General features: G+C 42.1%; 2 protein-coding genes across 2 annotated transcripts; one reads left to right on the forward strand and one right to left on the reverse strand.

Annotated features, from left to right (window-relative positions):
- Positions 1-180: 180 nt before the first annotated feature.
- On the reverse strand, positions 181-11,901 carry LOC110509492 (D-dopachrome decarboxylase-A). Its single transcript, XM_021590386.2, has 3 exons — positions 11,651-11,901; positions 1,890-2,065; positions 181-1,331 (listed from the first exon to the last, which is right to left on the reverse strand). Exons 1-3 carry the CDS (start codon positions 11,756-11,758, stop codon positions 1,259-1,261), a joined length of 357 nt encoding a protein of 118 aa, XP_021446061.1. The 5' UTR covers positions 11,759-11,901; the 3' UTR covers positions 181-1,258.
- Positions 11,902-12,590: 689 nt separating this feature from the next.
- Positions 12,591-19,436, forward strand: LOC110509491 (probable palmitoyltransferase ZDHHC12). Its single transcript, XM_021590385.2, has 5 exons — positions 12,591-13,096; positions 15,808-15,947; positions 16,065-16,157; positions 16,840-17,006; positions 17,208-19,436. Exons 1-5 carry the CDS (start codon positions 13,000-13,002, stop codon positions 17,521-17,523), a joined length of 813 nt encoding a protein of 270 aa, XP_021446060.2. The 5' UTR covers positions 12,591-12,999; the 3' UTR covers positions 17,524-19,436.
- The last annotated feature ends 446 nt before the right edge of the window (positions 19,437-19,882 follow it).

The following is a 19,882-nucleotide window of genomic DNA, read 5'->3' on the forward strand; positions in this document are numbered from 1 at the left end:
TTTTAAGAATAATAAGACTTAAAAAAAAAATACAAATAAATAAAAAAAGAGGTGCGCGAGACAAGTTTACCAGCATCATAGCATAAGTATCATTGACATGTTCCTTGCCATTTTAAACAAAATTACATTATACTAATAAACTGACCCAGCAGGTGCTGTTGCAAGGCAAACTTTTCAAGACGAACAATAATGTATGGACAGAAAGCACACATCCTAAATGTTTATTTTTTTTGTTGCCTTCAGTGGGCTGTATCACATGGAAAGATAGCTACATTTTTACATTGGTTTTACATTCAATGTCACATTTGCACCTTGTATTATTTTAAAACCCTTCCACTCTTCGTGTTGAGTGTAAAGAAATATTGGCAAGACATTAAATCCAGTAAATAATTTAGTCATGCGGGACACAATAATTTAAGTACTTTTACTTCTAGTATGACTAGACACTTCTTAAATATATATACTATTATCATTATCACCTACACTATTATCATTGGGTTTACTTGATAGCTACCTACACAAATAGCTAGCTAGAACAAAGTGTTAATAAGATATTCATTTAAAAAGATTAAAAGCAATACAAATAAGTTATCCAGTACAGCAAAGCCTTCACAACATTTACTTGATACTCATATATTAAAAGGACTGAAATTGAAAGGAATATATTACATGTCAATTTACTAAGCATAGTCCTTCACAAATACAGAGTGCATGTTAGTTAATGCAACACTGTTATGTCCTTATCTACTTCTATACTCTTAACAAATGCATAGAATGGTGTTTCACAGCGGCCATTGACATTTACCTGAATTCCATTGCACAGTACGTACTTAAAGATTTACTGTTAATACTAGTCCATCATCTATGCTAGTCATTGTGGTTCTTACTAACAAAACATAGCAGAAAAAAACATCTCAACCACATTATCAGATGGTTGAGATATGACATGAATAGATGAACTTACATAGTAATAGCTTTGAAAAAAGGTCAATTGGTTTACATTTCCTCTAATCAAACATGAATATATTCTTATATCATCTAGCTTGTCAAATGTGAGGTTCTGGTTTACTGTCGCAATATAAATGAATGCATTTCCAGGACATAGATTCACGGGGTCAAATACCATAGTGATAAAATCCAATACAGGTCTTTGTCATATGGTATGTCATGTCCAATTGAGTGGTGGAAACCCACTGCCGGGGTTTGGTAACTGTTGTGGAACAGATGTGTGAAGTCATTCTGGTGCAGAAAGTTCCTCCTACAGGTAACTCATAACAGTTCCTTTCTTTCCAACCTGATGTGGCTCCAGGACATAGAACCTAATCATGACCCTGTGGAATACAAGTTCACCTACAATTAGATTCCTGTATATGGTTTTCAATACATAAGACCATGTGGCTATAATTTAAATCTACTAAATGCAATATTCTATTTAATGCAATATAAAGTCAATACATACTTTGAATGCTATATGGTGTTGCAAGATATCCTGTGCAACCCCTTACAAGCATAGGTAGTTAGGCTGTAATCAATACCTCATGGTAGTAATAACCTAGACATATGAACTGTCCATAAATCCAGACACACCATGGTATAACAGATAACTAGAATTTTTCATCTGTTTCTTGAGTCAAAGTTGAGTTGGGCTTTAAAGAGTCTGCAGGCAGGCCGGGTACAGGAACTGACATACAGAGACACTCCATCTTTCAATCTGAGAAGGTATCATATGACATACTGCCCTTTATCCACACCAATGCAGAAATGCAAAATCCTCTTATCTTATGCATAAAACATATTTGTCTATCATTAGAACAGAGCCAAAGCTCTGCAATAGAGGATAGTACTAAGGTAAAATAAATGAATGATTTGTAGCATAGTCAGCTTCTAACCGGTCTTCAGTAAGTCCAAGTTCTCCTGTAAGGAAAGGGAAGATATTGGCACTGTGTTCCTTGTTCTTCTCAGCAGTGTCAGTGACACCGATGGCGGACACGGACAGTATCACGCAAGGAGCACAAGTTCCACCCATGAGCATTGGCAGTCCTGGTTTCACCACCAGCATCATTCTCTGCATGGAAAACAGACAACATAAAATACACACAAGCACCATTTTTGAATAGAATTAGCTAGCTAAGCTATATCTAAGTATTTAAATATGGACACTGGAGTTAAAACCTTGATAGCCGCTAACGATAGTGCCTTCAGAAAGTATTCACACCCTTGACTTTTTCCACATTGTGTTGTGTTACAGCCTGAAATTAAAATTGATTAAGTTGAGATTTTGTGCCACTGGCCTACACACAATACCCCCTGATGTCAAAGTGGAATTATGTTTTTAGACATTTTTACAAGTATTCAACCCCTTTGTTACGGCATGAGGCATAAGTACAGGAGTAAAACTGTGTTTAACATGTCATATAATAAGTTGAATGGACTCACTGTGTGCAGTAAGTGTTTAAAATTATTTTTGAATGACTACCTTACCTCTGTACCCCACAATTATCTCTAAGTTCCCTCATCTCTCTGAGACAGAACACATCTCCTTCCTGAGCGGTATGACGGCTGCGTGGTCCCATGGTGTTTATACTTGCGTACTATTGTTTGTACAGATGAACGTGGTACCTTCAGGCATTTGGAAATTGCTTCCAAGGACGAACCAGACTTCGTCTACAATTTTTTTTCTGAGGTCTTGGCTGATTTCTTTTGATTTTCCCATGATGTCAAGCAAAGAGGCACTGAGTTTGAAGGTAGGCCTTGAAATACATCCACAGGTACACCTCCAATTTACTCAAATGATGTCAATTAGCCTTTCAGAAGCTTCTAATGCCATGCAATCATTTTCTGGAATTTTCCAATTTTTTTAAGGCACAGTCAACTTAGTGTATGTGAACATCTGACCCACTGAAATTGTGATACAGTGAAATATAAGTGAAATAATCTGTAAACAATTGTTGGAAAAATGACTAGTGGTTAGCGCGTTGGACTAGTGACCGGAAGGTTGCAAGTTCAAACCCCCGAGCTGACAAGGTACAAATCTATCGTTCTGCCCCTGAACAGGCAGTTAACCCACTGTTCCTAGGCCGTCATTGAAAATAAGAATTTGTTCTTAACAGACTTGCCTAGTTAAATAAAGGTAAAATACTATAATTTGTTAACAAGAAATTTGTGGAGTGGTTGAACAATTAGTTTTAATGACTCCAACCTAAATGTATGTAAACTTCCGACTTCAACTGTGTGTGTGTGTGTGTGTGTGTGTGTGTATATACACACTGCTCAAAAAAAATAAAGGGAACACTAAAATAAAACATCCTAGATCTGAATTAATGAAATATTCTTATTGAATACTTTTTTCAATGGAAATTATCAATGGAAATCAAATTTATCAACCCATGGAGGTCTGGATTTGGAGTCACACAAAATTAAAGTGGAAAACCACACTACAGGCTTTGATGTAATGTCCTTAAAACAAGTCAAAATGAGGCTCAGTAGTGTGTGTGGCCTCCACGTGCCTGTATGACCTCCCTACAACGCCTGGGCATGCTCCTGATGAGGTGGCGGATGGTCTCCTGAGGGATCTCCTCCCAGACCTGGACTAAAGCATCTGCCAACTCCTGGACAGTCTGTGTCGTTGGTGGATGGAGCGAGACATGATGTCACAGATGTGTTCAATTGGATTCAGGTCTGGGGAACGGTTGGGCCAGTCCATAGCATCAATGCCTTCCTCTTGCAGGAACTGCTGACACACTCCAGCCACATGAGGTCTAGCATTGTCTTGCAGTAGGAGGAACCCAGGGCCAACCGCACCAGCATATGGTCTCACAAGGGGTCTGAGGATCTCATCTCGGTACCTAATGGCAGTTAGCCCTTCATGTGCTCGCCAGAGGTAGCCTGTGCGGCCCCCCAAAGAAATGCCATCCCACACCATGACTGACCCACCGCCAAACCGGTCATGCTGGAGGATGTTGCAGGCAGCAGAACGTTCTCCACTGCGTCTCCAGACTGTCACATCTGTCACATGGCTCAGTGTGAACCTGCTTTCATCTGTGATGAGCACAGGGCGCCAGTGGCAAATTTGCCAATCTTGGTGTTCTCTGGCAAATGCCAAACGTCTTGCACGGTGTTGGGCTGTAAGCACAACCCCCACCTGTGGACGTTGGGCCCTCATACCACCCTCATGGAGTCTGTTTCTGACCGTTTGAGCAGACACATGCACATTTGTGGCCTGCTGTTGGTCATTTTGCAGAGCACATTTGCAGGCACATTTGTGGCCTGCTGTTGGTCATTTTGCAGGGCTCTGGCAGTGCTCCTCCTTGCACAAAGGCGGAGGTAGCGGTCCTGCTCCTGGGTTGTTGCACTCCTACGGCCCCCTCCACGTCTCCTGATGTACTGGCCTGTCTCCTGGTAGCGCCTCCATGCTCTGGACACTACGCTGACAGACACAGCAAACCTTCTTGCCACATCTCGCATTGATGTGCCATCCTGGATGAGCTGCACTACCTGAGCCACTTGTGTGAGTTGTAGACTCCGTCTCATGCTACCACTAGAGTGAAAGCACCGCCAGCATTCAAAAGTGACCAAAACATCAGCCAGGAAGCATAGGAACTGAGAAGTGCTCTGTGGTCCCCACCTGCAGAACCACTCCTTTATTGGGGGTGTCTTGCTAAATGCCTATAATTTCCACCTGTTGTCTATTCCATTTGCACAACAGCATGTGAAATGTATTGTCAATCAGTGTTGCTTCCTAAGTGGACAGTTTGATTTAACAGAAGTGTGATTGACTTAGAGTTTAGTTACATTGTGTTGTTTAAGTGTTCCCTTTATTTTTTTGAGCAGTGTATTTTTTTTGTTAAACATTCACTATCCTACAATCCTACAATGTAGAAAATAGTAAAAATAAAGAAAAACCCTGGAATGAGTAGGTGTGTCAACTTTTGACTGGTGCTGTATATTTTACACGTACTTTGTATGTGGACACCCCTTCAAATGAGTGGATTCTGCTACTTCAGCCACACCCGTTGCTGACAGGTGTATAATATATTTTTTTAAGAGCACACAGCCATGCAATCTCCATAGACAAACATTGGCATTAGAATGGCCTTACTGAAGAGCTCAGTGACTTTCAATGTGCCTGAATGTAGTGCCAACTATAAAGTTTGTTGGAGGAGGAATAATAGTCTTGAGCTGTTTTTCATGGTTCAGGCACATTGACTGTCATGGTACAATGACAGTCTAGACCAGGGGTTCTTAACTTTTTAATCATGGGATCCAAATGAGAAATTCTGTGTAAAGCAGAAAGCGCACTGAACAGAGAGCACAGATGCACATGGCCAAATCAATTACAGTAATTAATTAAACGTTTATAAAATGTACACTGACACGTCACAACCCACCTTTGCACCCCTACAAATACCTGGGTGTCTGGTTAGACTGTAAACTCTCCTTCCAGACTCACATTAAGCATCTCCAATCCAAAATTAAATCTAGAATTGGCTTCCTATATCACAACAAAGCATCCTTCACTCATGCTGCCAAACATACCCTCGTAAAACTGACCATCCTACCGATCCTTGACTTCAGTGATGTCATCTATAAAATAGCCTCCAATACCCTACTCAACAAACTGGATGCAGTCTATCACAGTGCCATCCGTTTTGTCACCAAAGCCCCATACACTACCCACCATTGCGACCTGTACGCTCTTGTTGGTTGGCTCTCGCTTCATACTCGTCGCCAAACCCCCTGGCTACAGGTTATCTACAAGTCTCTGCTAGGTAAAGCCCCACCTTATCTCAGCTCACTGGTCACCATAGCAGCACCCACTCGTAGCACACGCTCCAGCAGGTATATCTCACTGGTCACCCCCAAAGCCAATTCCTCCTTTGGTTGTCTTTCCTTCCAGTTCTCTGCTGCCCATGACTGGAACGAAATGCAAAAATCTCTGAAGCTGGAGACTCACATCTCCCTCACTAGCTTTAAGCACCAGCTGTCAGAGCATTTTACAGATCCCTGCACATGTACTTATCCTATCTATCTACCTACCTCATCCCCATACTGTATTTATTTATCTTGCTCCTTTGCACCCCAGTATCTCTACCTGCACATTCATCTTCTGCCGATCTACCATTCCAGTGTTTAATTGTTATATTGTAATTACTTCGCCACCATGGCCTATTTATTTCCTTATCTTACCTCATTTGCACTCACTGTATATAGAATTTGTTTTATTTTTGTTCTACTGTATTATTGACTGTATGTTTGTGTTACTCCATGTGTAACTCTGTGTTGTTGTATGTGTCAAATTGCTACGCTTTATCTTGGCCAGGTCGCAGTTGCAAATGAGAACTTGTTCTCAACTAGCCTACCTGGTTAAATAAAGGTGAAATAAAATTTTAAAATGTAAAAAATTAACAGGTCCCATACTTTAAGAAAGGCGGGTCTTGACGATTCTGTGCTTCCAACTTTGTGGCAACATGGGGAAGATCTTTTCCTGTTTCAGCATGACAATGCCCCCGTGCACAAAGCGAGGCCCATACAGCAATGGTTTGTCAAGATGAGTGTGGAAGAACTTGACTGGCCTGCACAGAGCAATGACTTCAACCCTATCGAACACCTTTGGGATGAATTGGAATGCCAACTGCGAGCCAGGCCTAATCGCCCAACATCAGTGCCCGACCTCACTAATGCTCGTGGCTGAATGGAAGCAAGTCCCTGCAGCAATGTTCCAACATTAGTGGAAAGCCTTTCCAGAAGAGTAGAGGCTGTTATAGCAGAAAATAGGGGGACCAATTCCATATTAATGCCAATGATTTTAGAATGAGATGTTTGAAGAGCAGATGTCCACATACTTTTGGTAATGTAGAATATATGCTACTGCTCGACTAACAAAATATCTTGGTTGACCAACAGCTTATCGACTAATTGGTGTCAGCCCTAAAAGGAACTAAAGAAAAACGACCATAAATTGGGAAAACAAATTAACTTCATGTCCTCAATACAACACGTTATGTTTGGGGAAAATCCAACACAACACATCAATGACTACCACTCTTCATATTTTCAAGCATGGTGGTGGCTGTGTCATGTTATGGGCATGCTTGTCATCGGCAAGAACTAGGGAGTTTTTAGGATAAAAATAAATGGAAAAGAGCTAAGCACAGGCAAAATCCTAGAGGAAAACTTGGTTCAGTCTTCTTTCCGACAGACACTGGGAGACATTCACCTTTCAGCAGGACAATAACCGAAAATACAAGGTCAAATATACAGTTGGTTACCAAGATGACTGAATGTTCCTGAGTGGCCTGAAAATCTATGGCAAGACTTAAAATGGCTGTCGAGCAATGATGAAAAACCAACTTAACAGGGCTTGAATAATTTTTTTAAAGAATAATGTGCAAATATTGTAAAACCCAGATGTGCAAAGCTCTTAAGAGTCTTACCCAGAAAGACTCAAAGGTGATTCTAACTTGTCACATTGACTCAGGGGGATGAATACTTATGTAAACATGAGTGTTATTTTTCATAATTATTTGACAAAAGTTTGAATCCATCCGAGTATTTAGTGTATATCGTTTAGATTATCGTTTATCATTTTAAATTAAAACTATTTTAATCCACCTTGTAACACAACAAAATGTGTTATGTCAAGGGGGTGTGATTATTTAAGAGCCCTGACGCTCAGTGTAGCCAACTTAGCAACTTCGTCACTATATTTAGCGAGTATTCAGATCCCTCTAGCAACACATTTTCAAAAATATCGACTAGCGACAAATCTAGCGTTATTGGAGACTTTTGGAGACTCTGACGTGAAAGCACGTATCGTTCTTACTCTTCTCAACGAGCAGCGGATGCTGCCGTGGGCCCCACCACCGTCCCATAGCACTCGCAGGAGGCCCAGTCCTCGCGCAGGAGGCCCAGTCCTCGCGCAGGAGGCCCAGTCCTCGCGCAGGAGGCCCAGTCCTCGCGCAGGAGGCCCAGTCCTCACGCAGGAGGCCCAGTCCTCACGCAGGAGGCCCAGTCCTCGCGCAGGAGGCCCAGTCCTCACGCAGGAGGCCCAGTCCTCGCGCAGGAGGCCCAGTCCTCGCGCAGGAGGCCCAGTCCTCGCGCAGGAGGCCCTCCCAGCTGCAGTCAGAGCAGGAGATGTTCACCCCTCCGCGTCCAGACTGCAAATGAATTGCGCATTCGGAAAGCGCCCGCTTGCTTACATTCAGGGCGGGATGTAAATGTAAAAAAAATATTTCTCTAAAATAAATCACTGCACAAAAATAAATCACTGCATTTGACTAACACAGCCTCAGTAATTTACTCACTTACTCACCTTGTCCACTGTGTGTGTGCCTCTCTGTGACATAAGCTAAACATCTAGCTGGCTAGCTTATCATGTCTCAGTCTAAACTGTACACTCAAAAATACAGAAAGGAGTGGGAATCAAACCCTGAATTCAAAGGCTGGCTGAAGCCGTTTATTGGAGATGATACACGAGCCTACTGCCTGTATTGTAAGGCTGATATCTACACCAAACAGTGATGTAAAAAAAACACATGACAACTCAAAAACATACTCAAAAGGCAAAGCCTTATAACAGTTCCACCCAAAACAAGCTGCCATTTATGATTTAAAAAATGTACCCTGCAAAAAAGGCTGAAGACACCATGGCATTAGCTATCACTGAACACTGTCCCATGCTGGCATGTGATCACATTGGAGCATGTAGAGCTGCTTTCTCAGACTCCACTGCTGCTACCCACTTCAAAATGCACAGGACAACGTGCACAGAAATGATTAATGGTTCTAGCACCATACTTTCTGAAAAAGTTGGTCGCAGATGTGGGTGACCAGCCTCCTCCTCGATGAGTCCACGGATGTAAGTGTTTCTAAGTACCTGGGGGTTGTGATAAGGTACTTTAGTGACACCAAGCAGACAATTCTATCAACATTTCTGGGGCTTGTTGAGTTGGAGGGAGGAGATGCCAAATCTATAGCCCTGTGCGGTTGTGGCTTTCCTCGAGAAGTGTCGTCTTAAAAAAGAGAAACTCCTTGGGATAAGGACTGACAATGCCTCTGTATGGACCCCATTGTTAATCCCCGTCATAAAAGTGCTGAAGGAGGAGTATCTGGTTCTTATATATATCTGGTTCTTATTCGCTGTGTGTGCCACTCTGCAGCTTGCTGTAAGTCATGCTTCCAATGACATCATCAGTACTTGGTACGAGAGATTTATTGTCAGGGTCTCCAAAGCGCAGGGAGGCCTACAAGGCCAAATATGAGACCATCAACTGTGGGGAGAAACCTTTACAGATAACCAAGGTGTGTGCCACACGTTGGCTCTCCATTGAACCCGTGATTTCACGCATTCTGGACCAGTGGGAGGAGGCTGCATTTCGCAGTCACCAAGTCCAGTGAACACTGCAACATGGCTGAGGTTTTATACTCCATGTACAGTGATCCTCAAAACATGTTGGATCTGACTTTTTTGAAGTCAGTGCTGGGTGAGGTACAGTAGTGCTGGGTGAGGTACAGTAGTGCTGGGTGAGGTACAGTAGTGCTGGGTGAGGTACAGTAGTGCTGGGTGAGGTACAGTAGTGCTGGGTGAGGTACAGTTGTGCTGGGTGAGGTACAGTAGTGCTGGGTGAGGTACAGTAGTGCTGGGTGAGGTACAGTAGTGCTGGGTGAGGTACAGTAGTGCTGGGTGAGGTACAGTTGTGCTGGGTGAGGTACAGTTGTGCTGGGTGAGGTACAGTTGGCCATCAAGGCTTTTGAGGGAGAGCAAGTAGATCCTCTTAAGCTACTTGACAGCTTGGTTAGCCTGATCAAGTCTGTGAGCAGCAGGGTGCTGAATCCACTGGCAAATGTTGATGTACTCAAAGGGCCAATAGATGGATACATCAGTCCCAAACTGTACCTTGGTTACCTTTTTGAGTCAAAGGCAGCTGAGCTCCACCTTGTGCCTAAGGATGAAAACAATGTCTGAAAATGGTGTGTAGCCTTCACCATCTCCCTCACTAATGAGTTGAGAGTGAGACTGAAGGACAACATCGAAGCATTGTGTAGCCTTCACCATCTCCCTCACTAATGAGTTGAGGGTGAGACTGCCGGACAACATCGAAGCATTGTGTAGCCTTCACCATCTCCTTCACTAATGAGTTGAGAGTGAGACTGAAGGACAACATCGAAGCATTGTGTAGCCTTCACCATCTCCCTCACTAATGAGTTGAGGGTGAGACTGCCGGACAACATCGAAGCATTGTGTAGCCTTCACCATCTCCCTCACTAATGAGTTGAGGGTGAGACTGCCGGACAACATCAAAGCATTGTGTAGCCTTCACCATCTCCCTCACTAATGAGTTTAGGGTGAGACTGCCGGACAACATCGAAGCATTGCAGTACATGTCAGCTTTCAATGTGGAGGAAACTCTAAAGCACAATAAGAGCCCTGGAGAAATAGAAAAAAAAATAGCCAAGCTCCTTGGCTACTCCCCTGCAGAGATAGACAAGATGGTCCAGCAATGGCGTGCCATCCATCTTAGTAAATGGAATGAGACAAACAACACACTGGGCTTCTGGAGTGAGATTTGGAAGTTCAGGGGTGCAGCTGATATCAACCCGTTTCAAGAACTTGCCATGGCTGCTGTGTCTGTGTTGTCCTTGCCACACTCGAATGCTGAAGTCGAGAGAGTATTTAGCCAGATGAGTGTGGTAAAAAGCAAACTTAGAAAATCGGATGTCCTTGCAGACCCTTAACTCCATCCTGTACATTCGATATGGACTGAAGCGGTCTGGTGAGGCTTGCTATGAGCACCAGCTGGCTGATAATGTTTTGTGGCTTTTTGGCACATCAGCTGCTTACTAATTTAAGTCAGCTCCATCAGTTGCTGAACCTGCCATAGAGAGCCTTGACTAACATGAGGATGATCCATTCTTTCTGTGAGGGGGGTCTGGGGGGAAAAAAGACAACCTGAATTAGGGCCAGACTAGTTACCATCATTTTCTCACATTGCCATTGACAGTTTTTTATATTGTCTCTTTTTGGTCCATTTAGATTGTATACAACAAATATAAAACATGTTATGGTTAAAAATGAGTTAGAGTTAGTGTTCGCACACGGACATCTATTTTACAGCGCTTGTTGACGGAAGACCGACAAGACAGAGGCGAACACTTGCGCTAATAAGCGATCTTGCATGATCGAACAGCTGTGTGTAAGTGTAACTATGGAGGAAGTGTAGCAGAAGCCTTGTTCATCAGCTCGATGCACACAGCCGTATGGATATGTGCAAACCTGCTACACAGTAAGTGTTTTTTTAAAGATTATTTCTCGCTTATATGAAAGACAAGTTCCATGTTTCGTGAAAAGTATTGCACGCAATTATTATTTACGTTTCCAAATGTTAAAACAGAGCGTCGGGATTGTAATTCACATGGTCCCACTGGTAAACGGTGATTATAGCTGAGAACCCTTGGGATAAGGCCTTGAGTTCTCGTGAGCAAGGCTACAGCTAGCCCATTCAATACTGTAGACGGCAAGGCTTGAGTTCGACAACTAGGCTACAGCTAGCTGACAGTAATCTCAACAATGTAATGTATCAAAGGCAGACATATGGAGTGAGGCAAAACTTAACTTCACTCAGTAACATTATTGATGCAGTAACCTACTCACCTCTTCGTGTTTCCCTAGAACAGCGGCTGTTTTGGAGCACAGCTTTTTCAAGAAATCCTCAGAAAACGTACTCTCAGGTAAATTACTTTCTAAATCAATGAACGGCATGATTTTGTAAAGAGGTCGTTCTTTCAGATGAGAAGGCTAGGGAGGTCAATTTGCAGCAAATTTGACTTTGCTCCGGAAAGTATGTCTCTTCATTGGAGGGAAAAAAGTACTTCCGTGTCACGGAATTTCGGAAATGTTCAAAATAAAAGTCCCCCACTAGCAAAAAGTCTCAGTAACTTGAATGTATTCATGATATAGGAAAAATTGTCTAAACATTAACAATGATTCATACTTTTTCATATTTAGGTGACATTTGCATTACATTTGAATTAAAAAATATGTTCTAAGGTCAAATATGGTAAGTGGAAATGCCTCCAATATGAATCACTGTATATTAGGCATAAGGTTCGCGGTGTGGTTAAGGGTAGTGGTACCATATGAGTGTGATATAACCAATTAGATCCCAGGAACCTTCTACTGCATTTTTCAAAATGTCTGATTAGTCAGGAGACAATACAAACAACAAATCAAATTATTATTTTTATTTTGTATATATATTTTAAAGTCAGTGTTCAATCTGGCAGGGCCTCTGCCCAGCCTTGCCCTGCCATGGCTTCGTCTCTGTTAAACATTCAGATGATGATTCAGTTTCCAGTACAGTAGCCTACTGTTACACTTTATTGTTGTTGGTATGTTCAACTCATATTTCTGATTTTGAAGTTTATAAAAACAGCATTGGAGCTATTTTAGATAGTACATGAATGCTGCACGACTTTCCCAGTCAGTGTTCTGAACTTCTGAGAGCACATGAACACAACAAAAATATATGTACACAATGATGTCATACATATACCACGTGAATGCAATGACCAATAGAATGAGCGTATCCAAAGGCACGCCAGCAACCCTGGACAATAATATTGCAGCCCTTCAGAGACGTTCTGGTCATATTTATTAGAGCGGAAATGATTGAATGCTATTTTGGTGATTAGGAATAAATGTAGCTAGCACACTAGTTTTAAGGTTGTATGTGTCTAACCAGCAAGCTTGGCATGTTAATTTCGGAATTTAGTTCATGTTAGACCATTCCAGTCGCCATTTGGAGAGAAACCTCGAGCTGTTGGGTTAGTTGGCAAGATAACTGGATACAGTAACGCTGACCGCTAGCTACGGTTATGTGGGACGATAGTGATAAAGGCTAGTTAGCTAAATGCATTTTGTTAGCTAACTATAGTAGGCCAGTTCTCGTAACCTGATGCATACCGGTACCAGTCTATTGCTACGTGTTGAAAAATGCTAGGATGTTCAAAAATGTGTTCGGGTCAGGATTTATTGTAAGAACCGCGCACGTTATCCTGACATGGGTAATAACACTGATACTCTTCCTACATGATACAGGTAAGTGCACTGAATTTAAATTCATTTTCAGATGCCAGTATCCGTTGCACGGCTGTAATGCATAGATGGCATATGCATTATTACACTGTAATGCATACCATCAAACCACACTTCCACTTATCACCAAATATGGTGTTGTGGGGAAGTCCAGTGCCATTGCGTGGAGGAAAGTGGGAGAAGATGGAGTTAGATGAAACTTGGCTGACAATCTGCTGTATTTTCTCATCAATGAAATTTGATTTCAGTACAGTTTCCCAAAACTAGAATCTGTTAAATAAAATAAAATAAAGTGTTAAGTAAAAAATACATAAATAAGAGGGGGGGTGGTCTGGGTAGACATTTGATTAGCTGCCCGGTAGTCTTATGGGTTGGAATCTGTTAAGAAGACTTTTGGACCTAGACTTGGCGCTCCGGTACCACTTGCCTTGTAGTAGCAGAGAGAACAGTCTATGACTAGGGTGGCTGGAGTCTTTTTGACAATTTCTACCACTGTTGTGTCATCAGCAAACTTAATGATGGTGTTGGAGTCGTACCTGGCCGTGCAGTCATGAGTGAACAGGGAGTACAGGGGTGGGGGCTGAGCACGCACCCCTGAGGGGCTCCCGTGTTGGGGATCAGTGTGGTGGATGTGTTGTTACCTACCCTTACCACCAGGGGCGGCCTGTCAGGAAGTTCAGGATCCAGTTGCAGAGGGAGGTGTTTAGTCCCAGGGTCCTTAGCTTAGTGATGAGCTTTGAGGGCACTATGGTGTTGAACGCTGAGCTGTAGTCAATGAATAGCATCCTCACATAGGTGTTCCTTTTGTCCACGTGGGAAAGGGCAGTTACGAACAGAGTGCGCGCTAAGTTTTGTAGACTTAACACTTTGCCAAATTTGCTTAGTGTAGAAGGAATGCGACAGCAAAATTAGTTATTGCACAGGCGCACTTTTCAGAGTATCTGTGCCCTAAGTACATGCTAAAATGCGCCAATTGGATCTTTCTAGCTTGTGCGTGGCTCTGCCCAACTCCTTGCTTGTTCTGCCCGCTGTGCTTTATTTGCTCCCTTTGGAAACGATGATGATAAATCGTAGGTTAGTTATTTACCTGTATCTTTGATCGAAGTGCCACCAACACGATCAACAAAGCAGCCAATTAGGTAGCTGATAAAAGTAACTAAGGTTCTTATTGGTCAAGATAGTTGGACTAATCTCATAAACCACAGTCTGTGTAAGATAAGACTATATTCCAATTAGGGAAATGTACTCATTTTTTAATATATTCTTTTACCTTTATTTAATTAGGTAAGTCAGTTAAGAAGAAATTCTTATTTACAATGACGGCCTAGGATCAGTGGGTTAACTGGTCTAGGAACAGGTCTAGGAACAGTGGGTTAACTGGTCTAGGAACAGTGGGTTAACTGGTCTAGGAACAGGTCTAGGAACAGTGGGTTAACTGGTCTAGGAACAGTGGGTTAACTGGTCTAGGAACAGGTCTAGGAACAGTGGGTTAACTGGTCTAGGAACAGTGGGTTAACTGGTCTAGGAACAAGTCTAGGAACAGTGGGTTAACTGGTCTAGGAACAGTGGGTTAACTGGTCTAGGAACAGTTCTAGGAACAGTGGGTTAACTGGTGTAGGAACAGTGGGTTAACTGGTCTAGGAACAGTGGGTTTAACTGGTCTAGGAACAGGTCTAGGAACAGTGGGTTAACTGGTCTAGGAACAGTGGGTTAACTGGTCTAGGAACAGGTCTAGGAACAGTGGGTTAACTGGTCTAGGAACAGTGGGTTAACTGGTCTAGGAACAGTGGGTTAACTGGTCTAGGAACAGTGGGTTAACTGGTCTAGAAACAGTGGGTTAACTGGTCTAGGAACAGTGGGTTAACTGGTCTAGGAACAGTGGGTTAACTGGTCTAGGAACAGTGGGTTAACTGGTCTAGGAACAGTGGGTTAACTGGTCTAGGAACAGTGGGTTAACTGGTCTAGGAACAGTGGGTTAACTGGTCTAGGAACAGTGGGTTAACTGGCCTAGAAACAGTGGGTTAACTGGTCTAGGAACAGTGGGTTAACTGGTCTAGGAACAGTAGGTTAACTGGTCTAGGAACAGTGGGTTAACTGGTCTAGGAACAGTGGGTTAACTGGTCTAGGAACAGTGGGTTAACTGGTCTAGGAACAGTGGGTTAACTGGTCTAGGAACAGTGGGTTAACTGGTCTAGGAACAGTGGGTTAACTGGTCTAGGAACAGTGGGTTAACTGGTCTAGGAACAGTGGGTTAACTGGTCTAGGAACAGTGGGTTAACTGGTCTAGGAACAGTGGGTTAACTGCCTTGTTCAGGGGCAGAACTACTTTTTTCCCCCCAACGATTTTTACCTTGTCTGCTCGGGATTCGATCTTGCGACCTTTCGGTTACATTGATTTGAATGAATAGTCTATTACTTATAAATTAGATAAATACAACTGCCTTACAGTTATCATATCTTATGACCTATTACTCTCTGCTGGCATAGACCTAGTAAGCCTTTGCCTGATCCTGTATAGCTTGGTATGTCATTCCTAGAGCACTTCATGCAGTGTCACACAAAGCAATTGCTATTTGCAAGTGAAAATGTCATGGGATGCATAGGCTCCATTATTAACCTTTTTGATGGCCATTTATTTGATCGTATTTCATTATCCAACATTTTAGTAGTAGCTACTAGTTAGTAAACATTGCTAATTTATTCTTGTTTTGCAGACCTGAGGAAGCAAGAGGAGAGGGGAGAGCTCATCCAACCTGTGCTCTTTGTCTTGCTGGTCCTTGTGTCGGTGTTGCTGTACTTTGCTGTCTCACTCATGGATCCTGGCTTTGTCCTATCTGACGGTAGTGACTTACAGGTGCGTCAAACCAAGTTTTGCTTACTTCACAACACACGAACACAGTAATGCATATCAATGCTCAGGAAATGCATTACAGCTCACAAAAAAACGATGCACTTTGTACTGCATTTTTAGTTCACCCTTGGCATCGCTGAGGAGACGCAGGACATGATTCCCCCAACAACCAAGTCTCTGCGACAGCGGCGCTGTGGTCATTGTCTGCTCCAGGTATGGAGTGGGCTACTGTAGTATTTATCTTTAACCTTTATTTATCCAGTGGAAACCCATTGAGACCAGCGTCTCATTTACAAGGGTGCCCTGGGAACAATACATTAACATGATTAGTCTCAATACAATATATTTTCAATTACACATCACAACAAGTCAAATTCAAAAGCGACAGATAACATGTATATGCGCTAGGGGCACAATAACTAAAAGCAATCTTCCTGGACTCTGGAGACCCGCAGAACCTCTAAAAACTTGAGAGCGAGTCTGATGGTGGGTTGCTTTCCAATTAAAAAGTGAGGTGAGGTGGTATGAGAGTTTCTGGAGAACTGCTTAGATATGTAGGCCCCAGTTATTATTATTATTCAGAGACAAACCAACATTATTCATGTAAATAGTGAACAGTAAAGGGCCTAGTATTGAGCCTTGTACACCTGTTTACATGTATATTTAGTGTGTATGTATTCCTGAGGTGACATTAGGATGGATAATGTAATCCTAGGATGCTGACAGACACACCATCTTCTCTCACTCTGTTAAGAGATTCTCTCACTCAATTATGGTCATGGCAAGATAAGCTGCTGGCATATGATATGAGTACAGGTCAGTGGACTAGTTTATGACCAGAAAGAGCTTTCTGTAACTCCTCCTTCCCCCCTTTCCCATTCATGTGCCCAAACAGCAGCCAATGAGATCCAAGCACTGTCAGACCTGTCAGCACTGCGTGCGTCGCTACGACCACCACTGCCCCTGGATCGAGAACTGCGTGGGTGAGAGGAACCACCGCTGGTTCGTGCTCTACCTGGCTGTCCAGCTGTTGGTGCTGCTGTGGGGCCTCCACATGGCCTGGTAAGTGAAGATGGGTCTTCAGAGCCCATTCATACATGGTTGTGGTGACCCACAGGGTATGCAATGCAGGGTTTACAAAAACATTTGCACACCCCGTGGGTCACCACAACCAGGATCGAAGATCTTAATGATTTTTGTTCAATTTATCATATGATGCACTGTTTCAGAAGTGTGGCCAATCTCACTTGTTCTGTGACGCAGGTCGGGCTTCACCACGGCACCCACCTGGCAGCTGTGGCTGCGCGGCAATGGCGTGCTGCTGGGTACAGTGGCGGTGGTGGCGGTGCTCTCCCTCACCGTGCTCCTACTCCTGGGCTCCCACCTCTACCTAGTCTCCCTCAACACCACCACCTGGGAGTTCATGTCGCGCCACCGCATCTCCTACCTCAAGCACTGCGGCTCTGAAGAGAACCCGTTTGACCGTGGTGCGCTGCGCAACCTCTGGGGCTTCTTCTGCAACTGGGGCGCCATAGTGTGGGAACAGGTGTACTTCAGAGAGGGCAACGACCCCATCTGATTAGCAAACAAGCTAACTAACTCGTCGTCTACTCAAGTTCTTCATTCCTTCCCTAGAATTCCCTAGAATTGAGTTTACATCCTCCTTTCTAGAAGTATCTTTATATGAGAAAGACATCCAAATGAACTATGAACTCCTCTCATTACTTCAGTTGGTCACTGAACTTTGCAAGTTCAGTTTAGTATGTAAGTGGATTTCAATGGAATTGAGCGCAATCCTGGTATTTATTTCAGTTGACTAGTGACATGATAAAAAAACATTTGTCAGGAAGACAGGAAAAGTTTTACTGGAACAAATAGGTCAGCTATTCAGTCTTGGTAATAAAGGTAATTGCAGTGAGCCTGTGAATAGTAGCGCGATTCTTAGTGTTGCTCTGTTTATTTCCTATCCTTCCAACTTACCATTGCCTTTGACAACCACTACACTCCCACCCACTCCAATACCTTCTTCTGTCCAAAGAATAATATCTAAGAGTGAAGAGTAAAAAATATCACTGAAGTATTAGGAATTTGAGCTAAGGGAACTCTTATGTGTTGAAGGGAACACATTTACAGAATAGATCAATAAATCACATAATTCCTTGACAGTTAGATTAACAGAAAGGCAATTCACGTATGGCCTGTTTTTCTATTCCCTGAGTTTACTAAGCTATAACACACTATAAGCTAACTGTTGTTTTATACAGGATAAAGGTACTTTCATATACTATTGTTGATGTAAAACTGTCTATACTTGAGAGCATGATTTGATTCCTTGTTGGTGTATTTTCCCCAATATTGACTCGGCATTGACAGAGGCTCTGTAGCGACCAAGTGGCTGATTGACTCAGTCAATCAAGTCTTTAGGCTGTGTTTAAACATGCAGTTTAATTCTGATCTTTTGCCCAATTATGGGCCAAAGATATGATCTGATTGGTCAGAAGACCAATTATTGGCAAAATATCAGAATTGGGCTACCTGTGTTTACACAGCCTTAGATTTCCAGAAGAACATTCCTCTTAACCATTTGAGTATTTTTGCATATTGAAATATTGTTACAAATATCACATTTTCAATGCCTGGTTTACTGTAATAGTTTAGTTTAATTGAATCTGTACAAAAAGGAATGTCAGGTTTTAAGGCTGCACTACAGCTCAAAGCTTCCTGGCAACAGGGTTAATATGAAGGCAAAGGTCAGCCAAGTGTTGGCAAATTAATAAGTAAATAAAATGGTAATTCAGTTATCAATATATTTTTGGTAGTACCATGATCCGTCGACAAATTATTGCACCTCTTATAAAATGGTAGAGAGGCGTTTTATTTGCAATTGTATTATCTATTACTATAAAGTATAGTAAATGTGAAAAGCACACAATTTGCACCATCCGTGGTTTGAAAAAGGATCTGATCTTGGGTGAAACTCCAAACATGTTTAATCATTCACTTAAATCATTTCTCACTTTTTCAATTGACAGAATGTCATACTATTTTTGTAAACAGGTTTATCGCTCTTGATGCAAATCAACCTTTTTGAACGTCCATTTTGGAACATAAAAAGTTTGCATGAGATTTTTACATCTAGTTTTTTGTAACTTTAGGAATAATCGTAGAGAACTTATTTAAAGGAGTGCAATGTTGTGTGTGTTCCCTAACTTAATCGTTAGCTTATTCTCTGTGCAATAGGAGAGCATAGAAAAACATGACAGAAATGAGCAATAATGGTAATATTGTCATCTTTTTATAGTATCAGAAAATCTTTCTGGCTCTTCCAGTAGAATTTAAAGATAAGTGATGTGATTTTATATATATTTGTTTGGTGATTTCAGTGTGAACTGTTTATGAACAAAGTAATTAATGCAATATTTTAGTTTTTAAGAAATTGTTTGAAATGCAGTAGACCTATCAATAAATTGAAATGTTTATTTCAGAAAAATGCTTCGAGTCCAGTAGATATATTTATTAATTTACATTTCCTTCATGTTGTGTCAAGAAAAACATGTCTCATCTCTAGACACAATAGTATTTTTTCCCCATTGTATTGCACAGCATATTTATTTTAGTAGCAAAGCATGTACATTCATATTCATGACTGGAATGGAATTAAAATGACTCCCTAGAAATACTTACAAACTGTATCATTCTTAACTTACAATTTTTAGTCTTTTAGAAAAGGTATTTCAGGAACATGTCAGTTTCAACTTGACATTCAAATGTTTAAGTGGCCCAAAGCAGCCCAAGATGGACCCATGGAATATGTTGATTACACAGCAGCACAATGCACATCAAAGGGTTTTAAAAAATCTTCAGGGACTGTTTCCTCCATGAAGATGACATTCCTGTATTCCTAGGCTAGTGTATGGCGATTCAATTTGGATTCCCAG

Source organism: Oncorhynchus mykiss, chromosome Y (assembly GCF_013265735.2).
Source record: "Oncorhynchus mykiss isolate Arlee chromosome Y, USDA_OmykA_1.1, whole genome shotgun sequence".
NCBI lineage: Eukaryota > Metazoa > Chordata > Actinopteri > Salmoniformes > Salmonidae > Oncorhynchus > Oncorhynchus mykiss.

Coding starts and splice junctions, on each gene's coding strand:
- LOC110509492 (XM_021590386.2), bottom strand. CDS start 11,758: ATGCCGTTCATTGATTTAGAAAGTAATTTACCTGAGAGTACGTTTTCT. Junction 2,066..11,650: donor TTCTAGGGAAACACGAAGAG/GTGAGTAGGTTA, acceptor TTTTCCATGCAG/AGAATGATGCTGGTGGTGAA. Junction 1,332..1,889: donor CTTGGACTTACTGAAGACCG/GTTAGAAGCTGA, acceptor TGTATTCCACAG/GGTCATGATTAGGTTCTATG.
- LOC110509491 (XM_021590385.2), top strand. CDS start 13,000: ATGTTCAAAAATGTGTTCGGGTCAGGATTTATTGTAAGAACCGCGCAC. Junction 16,158..16,839: donor GTGGTCATTGTCTGCTCCAG/GTATGGAGTGGG, acceptor GTGCCCAAACAG/CAGCCAATGAGATCCAAGCA. Junction 17,007..17,207: donor TGGGGCCTCCACATGGCCTG/GTAAGTGAAGAT, acceptor TCTGTGACGCAG/GTCGGGCTTCACCACGGCAC.